Source organism: Macaca fascicularis, chromosome 1 (assembly GCF_037993035.2).
Source record: "Macaca fascicularis isolate 582-1 chromosome 1, T2T-MFA8v1.1".
Taxonomy (NCBI): domain Eukaryota; kingdom Metazoa; phylum Chordata; class Mammalia; order Primates; family Cercopithecidae; genus Macaca; species Macaca fascicularis.
The window spans coordinates 148,228,524-148,244,986 of NC_088375.1; the positions used below are offsets into that span (position 1 = coordinate 148,228,524).

The following is a 16,463-nucleotide window of genomic DNA, read 5'->3' on the forward strand; positions in this document are numbered from 1 at the left end:
CTGAATTGCAAAGGTATTCTGTCTGCTACTCAAAGTGTGAGCCACAGACCAGTAGAATCAACATCTCCTCTGAGCTTGTTAAAATGCAGATTCTTGAGTCCCACTCCACACCCAATGAATGAGAATCCACTTTTTTTTTTTTTTTTTTTTTTTTTTTTTTGAGACGGTGTCTCACTCTGTCGCCCAGACTGGAGTGCAGTGGCGCGATCTCGGCTCACTGCAACCTCCGCCTCCCGGGTTCACGCCATTCTCCTGCCTCAGCCTGCCAAGTAACTGGGACTACAGGCGTCCGCCACCACGCCCGGCTAATTTTTTTGTATTTTTTAGTAGAGACGGGGTTTCACTGTGTTAGCCAGGATGGTCTTGATTTCCTGACCTCGTGATTCGCCCGCCTCGGTCTCCTAAAGGAGAATCCACATTTTAACAAGATTCATACACAATTTGAATGCACGTCTGAGAACACTGCACATATACGCCATCTCGTGGCTATCATATGAATTGCAGGCAGAAGATTTAATTCCGTTGTCTCCTTGCATATCCATAGAAACTTAATAATACAAATTAAATTCTTTTACAGTTATAGTATGATGCTACAATAATTTATGAAAATTCAAAATACTATATTTATACATGTATCTAAAGTAAACTAAATTCATAGCTGAGAAATGCTAGAAATTCTAAGTGAAATGCATGTTCCATTTCAAGTGAAAAATGCGATGATGTTTTAAACTCTAATAGTTTGGCTTCTACGTGCTTACTCACAAAGATAATGCTAGTGTTGATACACTTTGAACATAAAATAGTTAAATCGTATGAGAAGTATGGTAGAGTAGTTCATACCTTGTGGTCCATATTCTTTTAACTTTTTTCCTGCTAGGAAATGAGGAGTGAGGTGGATCCTTTCACCCTGGTCTCCACACTTGCCTATGTGCTCTGTGTAGGGTTCATCACCACCTGAAGGAGTAGACTCAGCAACCAGAACATCAGCCTGAAATTTAAGAAAAAGTTTTTATCATCACAAAGTTTCAGCAAATGAATTAACCATATTCATGCTGGAGTAAGTTTTAAACAATCACGTTTGATTTTAGAGTATTTTGATTTTAAAAAATCTGGGTTACAGGAAGAAGTGGAATTTTAAAGAAGAACTTGATATTCTCACATTTTTGTAGGTCTCGAGTTTTGGTCTCACATAGTCAGCTTTTGTCTTCCATGTTTCCGGAATCAAAATGGCAACATTTTTGAAATAAAATCGTTTTCCTGTAGCTTCAAATAGGTATGGAGATGCCTGGGTCACCATGTCCTGGGAAGAAAAAAAAAAAACATACATAACAATTGACTGAAAATAAATTAAATTATCAGTCATTCAAATTCACATCAGGATTTCACATTTTCAAAAACCAGTTATTTGTTAGGATGGGAAGAAGAAATGTAGAAATACATTTTAATAATAATAGCTAAGCTTTGTGAGCATTTGCCATATACCCTGTGTCATCGAAAAATCACTAGCAATGCAGACTCTAGAGACAGACTCTAATCCTGGCTGCACCACTTTTTGTGGGACATTCGGCAATTTCTAATTCCGAGCCTCAGTTTTCCCATTTACGAAATGGAATATTATATTATAGTGACTGGCTGATAAGGTCGTGGTGAGGAACAAAGTGAAACGTGATGTGCTAGGAACAATGTTTACTCCGCACAAGCAAGTATATAATGTTAGCTACGCATTTCATTTCACTCGCTCCTTTGAGGATCAATAAATCTTTGAGGGTGAAACTGAGACTTAGTACAATTCTCAAGGTCTCACAGCAAGTAGTAATGAAGAGAAAAAGTGAATGTGATTTTAACCCCTGCTGACTCTTGTAATCATTTTGGGATTATATACTAAGTCAAATTAAATGTAATACTAAATGTTATGGTAGTATTTGTCTATTTATTTATTTTTCTTTTTCTTAAACTTTGCCAAGGGCTGATAGAAGTATTTATTTTTTGTGCAGTGTGGTACTAAGAGTTAGATATAAGAAAATAGCATAATTATATATTTTCAAATTACACCTAATTTTACTTCTCTAAAATGGAATAGCTACAGTGTTAAATTATAAATGTGTCTGCAGATTCCCTGAGATACGTTATGACAAGAGAGCAGGGAGAGTGATAGAAGATACTGTTATAGAAAGGGGGCAGTATGTCTGTTAGGACTGAAAACTATTTGCTTCGAAAGTGAGCATAGACAGGAAAGAAGAGGCTGAAGACTGAGCCTAGTGAATGTGGGGGACCCCAGCATTCAGAGGTAGGAAGAGGAGGAGCCAGTACAGGGGCCTCAGAAGGGCAGCCAGTGCCTGCAGAGGAAATGAGGAGCTGTGGGATGAGAGTGCTGTAGGGAGGAGGGCGTGATCATCAGTGTCAAGCACTGCTGAGCCGTCACTTCATATGAGGACTAAGAACTGATTGCTGGACTTGGCAGCATGGTGAGCCCTTGTGGCAGAATAAAGACAGCAGCTCCATAGAGTGGATTCGAGAAAGTGGGAGGTGAGGCAGTGGAGGCCGTGAGTACAGACAACAACAGGTTCAGAAGTTTTTCTGTGAACTAAAGGGGAATGGAGAAATAGGCAGTAGCTGGAAGTGGACTTCAGGACAAGACAGTTTTGTTTGTTTTAATGGGAACTATTGTACAATATTTTTATGCTAATGGAAAAAAACCCAAAAATGTAAGAGAAAAAGGGGTCATTGCAGGAGCAAAGTCCTTGTGGGAACAGACCAGAGTGACCAGACTCCATTGCCTAGTGGGGGTCGTCTTCGGAGCGGAAACACTTCATCATTTTATGGGGAAGCAGCACTTGGGAATTAGTGCACGGGGGAATCCTGCTGTGCCTCTTCCTAAGAGGTCAACTTGAGGAACTTATTTTACCTCTCTGAGCCTCAGTTTCTCCCTTTCAAATAGTGATAATAATGGTTGCCTCTATTTTTTTAAGTGTTCTTAATGATTTACATTTTTTTCTTCTAAAACTCCTGGATTTTTAACACTCACTAGGAGAGTTTAATATTACGTCACTTTAAAAAATAAAATTAAAAAATGAGCCAAGATCACCAAAAACTTGAAAAGTAGGTATAAAACTTCATATATTAGAGTATTATATTACCATTTGACTTGTGAAATGTGAATTTCCAATGTCTCCCAGGAAGAATAAGTAACATGGAATGCTCTTGTCTTCTACATTGTAATAGAAATAATAATAAGGGATCTTTGTTTTGGCATCTGTTCCAGATTTTCAGAAAATGACCTCACATCCTAATACACACTTAGACTCTCAGGCTGAGAGAAGGTTGGGGGTGACAGTTTATAGGATGGGCTAGAAATTCCTTCAGGACAGGGACAGCATATTGACCACTGGACTTCGAGTACCTGACATAATTTAGATGTTCCGTAAATATTTGTTGAATGAATAAACAAATGAATGGATAAATAAAGTGGGTTTGGTAAGTGACAAACTGGTATAGAAGTGCCAAGACAGGCAGTGCGTGGGGTCCTGTGCATTGCCCAGACTCCAAAATAGCCCTATTGTGTACCTTCTTGTGTGTGTGTGTGCGCACGTGTGTATGTCTACGTGTGTACATGGGCATGTGTGTGTATGTATATTTGATGGAGGGGAGAGAGAGTTTCTCTCTGACTCTCCCTTCCTCAGTTTGTGACGTGTACTCACCCTACTAATATTAGCAAGAATGCAGTGGATGGAAGTGATGCAGAGCCATCAACTGCTCTTGTAGGTAGAGAAATCTGGGGACTATCCTGCTGAAGCAAGTATTTTAAAGGCTGACTTAGAGGCTTCTGTCCCCACAGGGGCACCAGGGGAGAGTCTCTCATCAGCAAGAAGGTTGTTGGAGCAGAGGGAGGAATGGTCGGGAAAGGTGGCCAAGCCCTCGATGAGGTCCCTCAACTCTGCAGATCTGGCACATCGAATAGGAGGGAGTTAGGGACTCTGAGCATTCTATTCACTTAAGTGTTCTTGTTACAGAGAAGGAAATGATGGAAGCCATCATTATCTCACCCCCAACTTCAGGATCCATACTAGAAAGCCAATTTAATAATTGTAGTGAGAAGTACATATCTCAGGAAGAAAACCTCCAAGGACAATGAAGTGGAAGCACTTTGAAAGCTCTAAGCACTATATACTGTAGATACAAATTACCAGGGTCATTGAAGATGAATATGGCATCTACATTCTCCTTCTGGCATATTGCTGAACCCCACTGTCTAGCCAGAGACCGAAACACACTGGTCACATGTTTGCTGATGCCACTTCCAAATTTAGAAACAATCAAAAACTCACTCAACATTTTAGATGATTGAGAGATTCAAGAAGTCTGAATCTCCCTTTTATCACAGACAGCCTGATTCTCTTTGGGTTAAGTAGGTAAACTTTATGGTGAATGACACCCTCCACTCTGTTCCCCATCCCCTACTGCTCCAATTCTCTAACCACACACTCCCGGCAGGTAGAGACGGTTTTCTTTCCAAACATTATCTTTCTGTATTTGCCTCTGCTTAGAGCAATGGATCTCTGGGGAAACCCCTCTGGGCCCTTGTTCTATTAATTTTCCATCTAGAGAGAGCTGATGACTATATCTACCATTTATTGAGCTCTTACTATGTACCAGGCACTAATGCATGCATTTTTAAAGTTATTTTTTAAAGTTCTGAGATAAATTTAGATTAACAGAAGACATGCAAAATATTGCACCGTATTCTTACATACTCCACCCAGCTTCCCTTTATAGGCATGCATTTTAAACTTTGATCCTCACAAAATCCAATAAGAGAGATATTTATTATTATTATTCCCATTTTACAGACTAGTCCTCTTACTAGTACAGCACTGCCTCTGGATGTGCTACAGCCAGATTCCGGGGTGGTCTTTCATAAAGCATTTCCCTCTTAGTTTTAGCTGCTTGCTGTTGTACAAGACCTTCTTCAATGGTATAGATGCCCCTGCCAGGACAGGAAGTCTTCTTCCTTTCCCTTCTGCTACGTAAGAGGTAGCAAGAAATCCTTGAAAGGATCCCTTGAATTGGGGCTGATAAAATGCAAGGTTTTCTCCCATCAGAGGGTCAGGGTTGTTCTTACATCAGAGATTTGCATCTTGGGCTCCTTTTAGGATCACAGGGAAGGGGGTTCCAATTAGGAGAATAAAAGGAGAGTCTGATATGTGCCAAGGGTAAAATCAGGCAAAGGATCTGTGCATCTCACAATATCTGTCAAATGTAGCTGACCCTGCCGTACTATAGAACTAAATTTTCAGTGACATAATCCACAGCAGTACATATCAATTTATCATTTATCAATTGCCAACAATGTATCACTCTGAGTTATGTGCATTGCATTTATTATCTTATCTGACAGAAGAATCCTAATGGTTAACTTATTATTTCCATTTTACAGATGAAGAAACTGAAACTTAGACATAAAAATACATGCCAGTGTCGTACAGCTGGAATAGGGCACTCATGTTCTCTCTGTCACAACATTATGCTATGTTTTAAAAAGCATGGATAATTACTAAGAACTTACCTTTATTTGTTGAATGAGTGTTTCATCTTCTGGCACATTGGGGTCGATTGCAATGACAATGCCTTCATAGCCATTGTTGTTCAGCTGAATGAGTGAATCACTCAGGGCCCCTTCTAGAAGGTGAAGAATCAAGATGAACACAGAACTCTTAAATGGCCCCATTGCTGTACATCTCCCTGTGATTTCTCTCTTTGGAAAATGTGGGTTATGAAGGTGTCTTTCTTTACCATTATATATAAAGACACACCTTTCCAACTTATCAGAGGTGATTTATCACAGGTCTTTGTGTTTTCCTATTGCTTTTGTATTCAGTAGGAGAATGATAACAATATCTTAGTCTCAAATTGTGTACTTGTAAATATTTCAATTTGCCTTCAGGTGTGCCAGATGCTGGGGTAAGGGTGGGGGAGCCCACATCCGGTTCCTTGGAAGTCTTCACAGGTGACAGGCAGCTTGGCCATTGATAGGTTTGTTTACTTATTAGAAATGTTTACCCAGCCATGGACACCAACCCACCCAAAGTCACCCCAGCCTCCTCCTGCCTAGGAACATCCAGACTGTTCTGCATATTCAATAAACATCTTGTAAGCCATATATCTAGTTATCCCTCATTGTGGTCTTTACCACAATGGTGGTTTTGTTTACCTTGACATAACCTCAACACCTCTTCATGCTCCCCTTAAATAAGAAAATATTCAATTATATTCCACATCCATTTGTACCAAAAGCATTAGCAAGTGATGTAGATATTATTGAATATTTTATAATGGAGAGTAAAGATAACATGTATATCTTACTTTACAAAGCATACTTCTTCAAGTTCCTCATCAGACCTCTGCATTCTCTATTCCATAGCTCCTACCAGTCAATAAAATTCCAATTAGCAACATTAAATTATTTTGCCAAAACGAAATGTCCCTTGGAACATGAATTACGGACTGTCAGCAGCTATATATATTCTTTCCATTTGCCAAACCTCAGGTGGAACCTCAAATTGGCCCACCATTTTCTTGTATTGAAATACTTGAAATATCTCTACATCCATAACTTCATTTGGTCTTCAGATGGTGGTAAGCATCAATTTCATCTTGTCTGTGCCTTTTCATAAAAATTAAATCAGTACTTTTTGCTAGCATAATCTTAAGCAATTAAAAGGGAAACACTGAAATAGAGTGGAAATACTCAATTATAACGTGGTTGTCCAGATGATCCAAAATATGCTTTTATATCAAAATATGTATACATTTATTATTCATACAAAATTTAAAAATTTAGATTCCAGGTTATCTCAGACTCCAAATATATGTGCCTGGGTTCCCTGAAAAACAGAGCCTAAGGCAGGCATATGTGCTAAGAGTTTGAGAGTTTAATCCCAGAGCAGTGAGAATGAGGGAGTGGGGAAATGAGTCAGGCAAGGCTGGGAATCATTACTGAAGGAGGAGCATTACTAAGTCATGCAATGGAGAGACCCAGCAGGCCAGCCCACAGGCACCCTTGCCTTCCTGTGTGGGATGTCTCCTGAGGGGCTGTGCAAAGAAACCACGCCTTGGAGCAGCCCTTTCAAGAGAGGAAGGAAAAGCATTTGGCTCCTTATCTTCTACAGGTGATCATCTCCCCCTAGACTTTCTGGCTGTGTCATCCAGCCCTTTCAGCAGTTGCTTAGAAAGAGAGACCTCCATGCCTTGTGGTAGGTGAGGAGCCAGGGGTTACAAGAGGTTCCACCTTGACCTCAGGCAGTGGAACTGCTCGGACCTGCAAGGAGTGGATAGTGACTGAGGTGGAGCAAGTGACTGAGTGCCCAGTAGACAGATGGAAACAAGCAAGTCTGAGGAGGTCCAATAAGAAGAGTATGATACAGTTCACTCTTTGAGCTGCTCAGATTCACTCTTGTACTTTCATCATATCTAGCTCCAGTATTATAATGTGGGATTTGCATTTCTCTGTGTGTGAGCACAAGCTGTCTCACTTTTTCCCTGAGAGAAGGTACAAGTTTAATCATTTACAGAATCTCCTTCAAAGTAGTGGTCAATTGCAATCTGCTCAAATGCATAAGGCAAGAGGGTTATTGAAATAAATTGCAATGCCTGCTGCTACAGCTGGTCTCAAGACATTTATAATCTCCCTCCTTTATCACCTATTTCCCTCACTTTTGCTCAGCATTTTGGCTGATCTGTATTGTTTGCTCTCTTGTTGGGGTAATCCCACCTTTCATCCCTTAGTGGGGTCTTTAGTTGTCTTGCCCTTGTTGGCTGCAGCTGCTGCATTTCCCTATGACAGGAGTCATCTGGTGTGACAGACCCAGTTTAAGTGCTCTCCAAATTTGCTTGGCATTCCCTGCAAGTTGGGTCTTGGCTGCTGGCTCAATGGAGAGTCTTGGCTGCTGCTAAAATTCACACATCTCCTAAAACCAGTGTTTCTTCTTAGCTTTCCCCAGGAAGAGGGCCTACTTTAGCATGGCCTTCACTGTGCAGACTGTGTGGGCAGCTCCTCCATTCTCTCCTGTGCCCAAGTCTAGCTTGAAATGGATGCGCGGAGGCTTTGGCTCAGATAAAGCACTGCACCATGGCACTGGGATCTGGCTTTGTCAGAGGCAGCCCAAATGGGCCAAATAACACAAACCAGAGGTGCAGGGAGTTAGCACCCTAAGGGACAAGCTTTCACCAAAGAATATTTCCAGCATTCTGGAAGTTTCCTTTGCATTCCCTTCCAGTCCGTCCCCCCAAAAGATAATCGCTGTTCTGACTTCTATTGCCACATAGGTTAATTTTGCCTGTTTTTGAACTTCATATAAACAGAAATATGCCATATGTACTCTTGCATTTGGTTACTGTGACATAATGTTTTCTATAAGAGATTCAGCCAAGTTGTTGAATATAGCAGTAATATGTTCTTTTTCCATTGCATTCAATTGTAAAAATATACTGCGATTTACTTACCACCTGTTCTTGATGAACATTTGGACTATTTCCAGTTTGGGGCTATTATGAATGAAGCTACCATGGATGTAAGCATTGATTTCAGTTGCGAATATACAAAGAGTGACATTGCTGGGTGACAGGGTATACATCTATCTAGTGACAAAGACTCCTTCCTTTGACTAAAACTTAAGTCAGGATCTTGAGTCTTCTCTGACTAGGTCTGACCTTGGGCTTCCCTCTCCATCCTTGCAGAATCCAGTTTGAGCAAGAATCTTGCTAAGTCAGTTTAGGGAAAATCCCCACCTTTGGTATCTGACCATTCTCAGCATCTTTCCACCATGGCCTGCCTTCAGCAATAACCCTATTGAGTCAGTTTAGCCAGACATTCCTTATCCTTGATGTTTCCTCTTAGGCATTTTTCATCCACTGACCCCAGCCTTCTCCTTGGTTATAAATTCCCACTTGTCCTTATTGGAGTTGGAGTTAATCCACTCTCTCTCCCCAACTGCAAGACCTCCTTACAATGGTCCTTGTACCTATCGCCATGGCCCCCACCCCTTACCATCTTTAACAAGTGTTTGCATGAAGTTTTTCTTTGATACTAGCTTATGTTGATCTCCCAAATACTTTTCAAGTGGTTGTTCAAGTTATTCCACATTCCAAGTACGTTGTACTGTCAGTCTTTCTAACTGTATCCATTTTCTTGGGAGTATAGTCATATTATTTGGTGGTTTTGATTTGCATTTTCCCTAATGACTAATGTTGTTAAAGACCTTTTTATATACATATTGGTCTTTTGTGAAGTGTCTCTTCAAGGTTTTTTTTGTACAATTTTTAATTAAATTGTCTTTTTCTTATTGATTTATGGGAGTTCTTTATATGTTCTGGATACTGAGTCTTTTGTACTGAAAGATACATTGAAAATATCTTCTACTAGTTTGTGGCTTGCCTTAACAGTATCATTAGATGAATAGAGGTTTTTAATTTTAGTACAGTCCAACTTAATCTTTTATGTGTAATGTTTTTGTGTCATATTTAAGACAGCTTCCCCAAATTCATGAAGATATTATACAATATATGATTCTAGAAGCCTTGCTGCTTAACCTTTAACATTTAGGTATACTGATCTATCTCAAAATATTTTTGTGTATGGTGTGAGGAAAGGTTCAAGGTTTTTGTTTTGTTTTGTTTTCCTCTGTGATAGCCAGTAAGCCGAGAGCATTTATTGAAAAGACCATATTTCCCCTACTTAATTACAGTTGTGCTTTTGTTGTGCTCAGGTGACTACAGATGTGCAGGTCTGCTTCTGAACTCTCTGTTCTGTTCCTTGTTCCATTGGTCTGTGTGACTATCCTTACCTTGATTATCTGGTAGTGTAAACAGTCCAGATTTGTTTTTATTGAAGACTATTTTGGCTACATTAGGTGCATTTCAATATAAAATTTAAAAGCAGCTTGTCAATTTCACATACAAAAAATCTGGATTTTATAGGAGTGCATTAAATTTGTAGATCAATTTTAGAAAAATTGACATCTTCATGATATTGTGTATTTCAAATTATGGAGATGGTGTGTCTCTTCATTTTAAGTTTTATTTAATTTGTCTCAACTGTGGTTTATAGTTTCAGGATAGGTATCTTGTGCATCTTTCATTAGATTTATTCTTAGGGGTTTTTCTTGGTGCTATTGTAAATGGTATTTTTTTAAAATTCAATTTTCTAATTGCTTATTGCTGGTATATACAAATAAAATACATTTTTATGTATGGACCTTAAATTTAGTGAACTTGTTTAATTCACTTATTTCTAGTATTTGTAGATTCTTTTGGATTTTATATGTATATAATTGTGTCATCTAATAACATATTGATTCTTCTTTTCCAATATTTTTGTTTCCTTCTCTTATTGGACTAGCTAGGACCTTGGGTACAATATTGAATAGTGAAGAGAATGGATATCTTTTTTCTTGTTCCTAATCTCAGGGAGAAAAACATTCTAAAGAATTCTATATTTTACCATTAAGTATGCTGTTACCTAGAGATATTTTGTAGATACCTTTATCAGATTAAGAAAGTCTCTTTGCGCCAGGTGCAGTAGTTCACACCTATAATCCCAGAACTTTGAGAGGCCAAGGCAGGAGGACTGCTTGAGTATGAGGCCAGACTGGGCAACATGGTGAAATCCCACCTTTGCAAAAAATACAAGAATTAGCCAAGTGTGGTGCCATGTCCCTGTAGTCCCAGCTACTTGGGAGGCTGGGGTGGGAGGATTGCTTAAGGCCAGGAGAGCCACTGTACTCCCACAATCCTGCCTCTCACTCTCACTTTGAATAGAGTGAGACCCTGAGACCCTGTCTTAAAAAAAAAAAAAAAAAGTATTTTTCTATTCCTACTTTTCTGAGAGGTGTTTTTTTTTTGGTTGTTGTTGTTGTTAAATCATGAATAGGTGTTGAATCTTATCAAATGCTCTTTATACATCTATTATGATGAGTATATAATTTTTCTTCTTTGTTCTGATAACATGACGAGTTACAATGACTGATTCTTCAATGTTAAATCACTCTTACATTCCTAGAGTAAATCTTAGTTGATCGTGATGTAGCATCCTTTTCAATTTGCTAATATGTTGCTTAGGATTTTTGCACATTTGTTCATAAGACTGGTGTGTACTTTTCCTTTCTTGTAGTGTCCTTGCCAAGTATCAGTATCAAGGATATTCTGAGGCTGGGCATGGTAACTCACGCCTGTAATCCCAATACTTTGGGAGGCTGAGGCAGGCAGATGACTTGGGTCCAAGAGTTTAAGACCTGCCTGGCCAACATAGCGAAACCCTCTCTCTACAAAAAAAAAAAGACTAAAATTAGCTGGGCATGGTGGTGCAGACCTGTAGTCCCAGCTACCCAGGAGGCTGAGGCAGGAGAATTGCTTGAAACCGGGAGGTGGATGTTGCAGTGAGCTGAGATCACACCACTGCACTCCAGCATGGGTAACAGAGTGAGACCTTGTCTCAAAACACACACACACACACAAATTAGAAAATATTTGGAACTAAATGATAATTAAAATATGGTGTATCAAAATTTATATGACAAGCTAAAGCAACAGTCAGGAGGAAATTTAAGAAACTAAAAAATAGTCTTATAAAAACTGTTGCAGAATGTATACAGACAGAATATAAATTTTTTTTTTTTTTTTTTTTTTGAGACAATGTCTTGCTTTGTCACCCAGGCTGGAGTGTAGTGGAGCAACCTCTGCTTACTTCAATCTCCACCTCCCGATTTCAAGTGATTCTTTCACCTCACCGTACCGAGTAGCTGGGATTACAGGCCCACACCACCACGTCTGGCAAATTTTTGTATTTTTTGTAGAGATGGGGTTTTGCCATGTTGGCTAAGCTTGTCCTGAACTACCTGCCTCAAGTGATCTGCCTGCCTCAGCCTCCCAAAGTGGTGGGATTACAAACTGTTTTCTAATTTTCATTGTGAGTTCTTTCTTAACATATGAGTTATGTGGAAATATGTTGCTTAATTTCCAGACATTTTGGGATTCTCTAGTTGATTTATTTTTGCTTTCTAATTTAATTTGCCTGTAGTATTAATATGTACTAATATAAATATTATATATATATATATATATACACACTAATATATTATATTCCTCTTTCCCCTGTCTGATAATCTGTTTTGCCAGGATGGTAAACAAGCTTCTGAACTCTGTTGGACATTAAATAATGTGCACATTAAATAAATTTGTATGCCATTTCTCCAACTAATCTGCCTTTTGTGAGTTGATCTTTCAGCTGAGCTTCAGAGAGCAAAGGGGATGTTTTGAGAGAGAAGGAAGGAAGAAACCAGTCAAGTAGGCAGTTAGGGTGGGTCTTCGGTTGAATTCTTTCAAACAAAAGAGCAACCTGCAGACATAGATAAGGGAGCTTGCACAGAGGGGCTTGCCTAAGACATGCCCACAACTGCACAGATAAAAAAGGCTACACAGGTGACTTTTCCAGACATGCCTGCAATGGAAAATTCTGTCCGCTAACACATGCGCAGTAAGAGGAACAAAGCAATATGGAGTAACTCAAGCTAAGGGCCCACATGCACACTAGGAGGACAGGGTGGAGCTATCAGAAAGTCATGCCTTATGCAAATGAGATACCGAGCCCTCATTGGTTTCTTATGAAAGCCTGTGCATTCAACTGTAAAAATGGCAATCTTCTGGGGCCCCTCTCCACCGTTTATCTTCTTCATGTTCTTGCTTCTTCTTTCCTATGTTAGTGTGAAGTAAGATCATGCCAATTTAAAACATACTCCTTTTAGATGTTTGTTCTTTTATATTGCTTTCGCTACACAGAGCTAGGGAAATAGAAAGTAATTGCCCACTGTGCTGGATAGCTTCCTTCTTCCTGGGTCCTTGAGGCAACAGTTGTCAGAAAGCAGCTTTTTGATAAGAATCAGCAGCTTGTAGCTGAGAGGGACTGGGAAATAAAAGTGGCCACCATCCAGGTCACTCTCCACCCATTTCGGGAACCATCTTGCTGATAAGAGCTACTCATTCTAAGGGCAGGAGGGATTTTTGGACCAAGGCATGGCTTTTGATCTTTGGGAACAAGCTCTAATCACCCCCATGCCTGTGTGTCTATGTCTTTGAGTGTTTCTTTATCACCGTGTACTCTGTGATATATCCCTTTCATACCTTATTTCATCTCTTTTTTGTGCCAGATCTGGCATTAAACTTCCTATAATGCATACATACACGAGAAATCGGATTTTTCTTTCTTTCAGAGCCTGCTGCTCATCTGACTTCCCTCTGCCTCTACTTCCTGTTTCCCTGCATTTTGCATTTGCAGATCTTAACACATAATGCAGCATCCACCCAACTTTGTATACATTCCATCTTTATTTTTCATGAGGCGGATTTTCTACCAGTCTTATACATACAGTCCTCCATTATGGATCATCTTAATTTTGTTTTAAATGTATTTTTTCTTCTCTTTTGTCTTATCAGCTTTATTTAGATCTGGTTCACACTCTTGTTCTGCTTTCCCCCTCAATAAGGTCACTTTTTCTTTTCTTTGTGTATCAAATATCCTTGCCTCTTTCTCTTCCTCCTTAGAAAGCAAGGTTTCTCAGCCTCAGCATTATTGACATTTTTGACTGAATAATTCTTTGTTGTAGGGGTGTTAGAGTAGGTAGCTAGGCAGACATGAGTAGGACTGGAGACAGACCCCCCACCCTCCATCAGGAATGTCAGGCAGCCATCAGGTGATGGTCAGGCAGTTGTTCAACTGTCTCTCTAAAACAATAATTGGTTGCAGCCAGCACCAGGAGAAGGTAGTTTCTCAATAGATAGAAAATACCCGAAGCTGGTGATCAGCCGCTTCCCAATAAGACCTCGGGAACTGGGCGGGTGGACTCAAGCATGTGCACTAAGAGGCAAAATGGTGGAGTTTAACTGGTAAATGACCTTCCTCTAGGAACACTCGACTGGTAAGGAAAAAGATGCCTAAAATGAGCATGCACACAACTTTAGTAAACATACTGCGCATGCTACCCTCCCAAGTGCTGGCAGGCCACTGTGAATGCAGACAGCCTGTCCCAAGAAAAACATCAAGGGAGGAGAGATGCAAAACCCCGGAACCATGCCAACGTATAAAACCCTAAGTCAAAGATCAAACAGGACACTTGGATCTCTCAAGTTGCCCACTTGGCCCTCTTTCAAGTGTACTTCTTTTTGTTCCTACTCTAAAGCTTTTAAATAAACTCTTACTCCTGCTCAAAAACTTGCCTCAGTCTCTCACTCTGCCTTATGCTCCTCGGTCAAATTCTTTCCTTCAAGGGGGCAAGAATTTAGTTGCTGCAGACCCATGTGGATTAACTGCTGCTAACAGGGGTTGTCCTGTGCATTGTAGGATGTGTAGCATATTTTTATTTTAGATATTTTTATTTTATATGTTATTTGTGAGATAGGGTCTCACTCTGTCATCCAGGCTGGAGTACAGTAGCATGAACACAGCTCACTGCAGCTTTGACCTCCTAGGTTCAAGTGATTCTCCTGCCTCAGCATACCGTGTAGTTCGGACTACAGTTATGTGCCACAACACCTGTCTAATTTTTTTGATTTTTTGTAGAGAAGGATCTCATTTTGTTGCCCCAGCAGGCCTCTAATTCCTGGGCTCAAGCAATCCTCCTACCCATGCCTCCTAAAGTGCTAATAGATGTGAGCCACGACACCTGGCCTCCATTCTCTATTTTTAATGGGTGCTAAAAAAGTCACAATGTGCATCCTTAACTTATCCCAGTGTACTCTGAATTAATATTATACCACTTTATGTATAATGAGAGTACCCTTCAATATTGTAATTCCATTTGTCACCTTTATGTTCATTTTGCCCTTATTATCTTATATCATACTTCTTCATGTAATTAATACCACAATATATTGTTTTTATTTCTGCCATAGTTAATTGTTTTTTAAAGGAATTGGGTAAAGCAAACCAACAGCATAGATACTTACCTACTTATTTATAATTTATTTATTTATTTGGAGATGGAATCTCACTCTGTCTCCCAGGCTAGAGTGCAGTGGCGCTATCTCAGCTCACTGCAACCTCTGCCTCCAGGGTTCAAGTGATTCTTTTACCTCTACCTCCCGAGTGGCTAGGATTACAGGCACCCACCACCATGCCCAGCTAATTTTTGTATTTTTAGTAGAGACAGGTTTTCACCATGTTGGCCAGGCTGGTCTCGAACTCCTGATCTCAGGTGATCCACCCGCCTAGGCCTCCCAAAGTGCTAGGATTACAGGTGTGAGTTACTGCACCCAGCCTATAATTTCTAAAAACCCTTCAATGCTGTAGAGCTATATTTCCATCAGACATCATTTTCCTTCAGCCTGAAGAAATTTATTTGGTATTTCTTGCTGGCAAAAATTAGCTTCTACTTACCTACATTTTGAAAGACATTTTTGCTTGAAATCATTCTATGTTGACAGATTTTCTTTTAGCACTTTAAAATGCTATTTTATTGTCGTGTGGCCTCAATTGTTTCTGATGAGTAGTCAGTCACCATTTGTATGATATGCCTAGGTGTTTTCTATTTCAGGTTCACTTGAACATCTAAGATCTGTGGATTGATAGTTTAAATCAAATTTGTTTTTTTTTTTTTTCAGATTGAGAGGATACAGGTTTGGGGACTTTCCTCTTTGTGGTTGCTTCTTTTTGGGATTTCCTTCCTCAATTTGCAACTATTCTGACACCCAGATAGCTTACTTCTGACTTGTCAACCTGGGAAGATGGCTGCTTTCAGCTTGAGCGCTATCCAGATTTTCTGAGCAAACTAGGGAGAGCCTTTGGGGAAAAATTTGGTTAAATGTGTATCTCATCTCTATTTATTCTCCCCTTTTAAGGGTCATATCTCCTTCAGTTTCTATCTGCTTTTGTCAGTGTCCATTGCTTCAAGAATTGTGTTCTACATTTTTTTCCAGAATTATAATTGTTATTTGTAAGAGGATTAGTTTGATATAAGCAGCTTTACTATCAGTGTCACATTAAGTTTTAAATGTAAGCTATATCTAGGGGTTAACTCTTCTAAGAATAATTGCATAGTAATAAAAGATAAAGCATAAACAACATTTTTTTGGAAGACTTTCTGTTATTAACATACAAGTACAAAGGTACTTTTATGACAGTCGATGGTGTCCACACAAACAGTGACCTGCTCAGTGCATAGGCTATATTAGCAGCTCTTAAAAATCCTCCATCCCTTACTTTTGTCTCTCTTCCATTGAGATTTAATCTTCCTCTACTATCCCTAAAAGAAGAGGGCAAAAAATGGGGGGATGTTCTCTTCACTTTCCAGAACAAATTTCTATCCACTACATAACAATGACTATTTTGGAATTTGAAAATAGTATCTGTCCATATTGCTTAATTCCACAGACTTCTCTTCCCTCTCTCAGATAACTGTGCATCTGGCCCACAGTCTTCC

At 39.5% G+C, this 16,463-nt stretch overlaps 1 protein-coding gene across 1 annotated transcript in view; it reads right to left on the reverse strand.

The window, feature by feature from the left end:
• Positions 1-5,772, reverse strand: part of CLCA1 (chloride channel accessory 1) — a 32,766-nt gene extending 26,994 nt beyond the window's left edge. The window contains exons 1-3 of the mRNA XM_005542824.5: positions 5,564-5,772; positions 1,160-1,300; positions 841-988 (exon numbers count right to left, since the gene is read on the reverse strand). Coding sequence (XP_005542881.3) covers positions 841-988; positions 1,160-1,300; positions 5,564-5,725 — 451 coding nt within the window. The 5' untranslated portion in view covers positions 5,726-5,772. The remainder of the gene's footprint in view (positions 1-840; positions 989-1,159; positions 1,301-5,563) is intronic.
• Between the last annotated feature and the right edge of the window lie 10,691 nt (positions 5,773-16,463).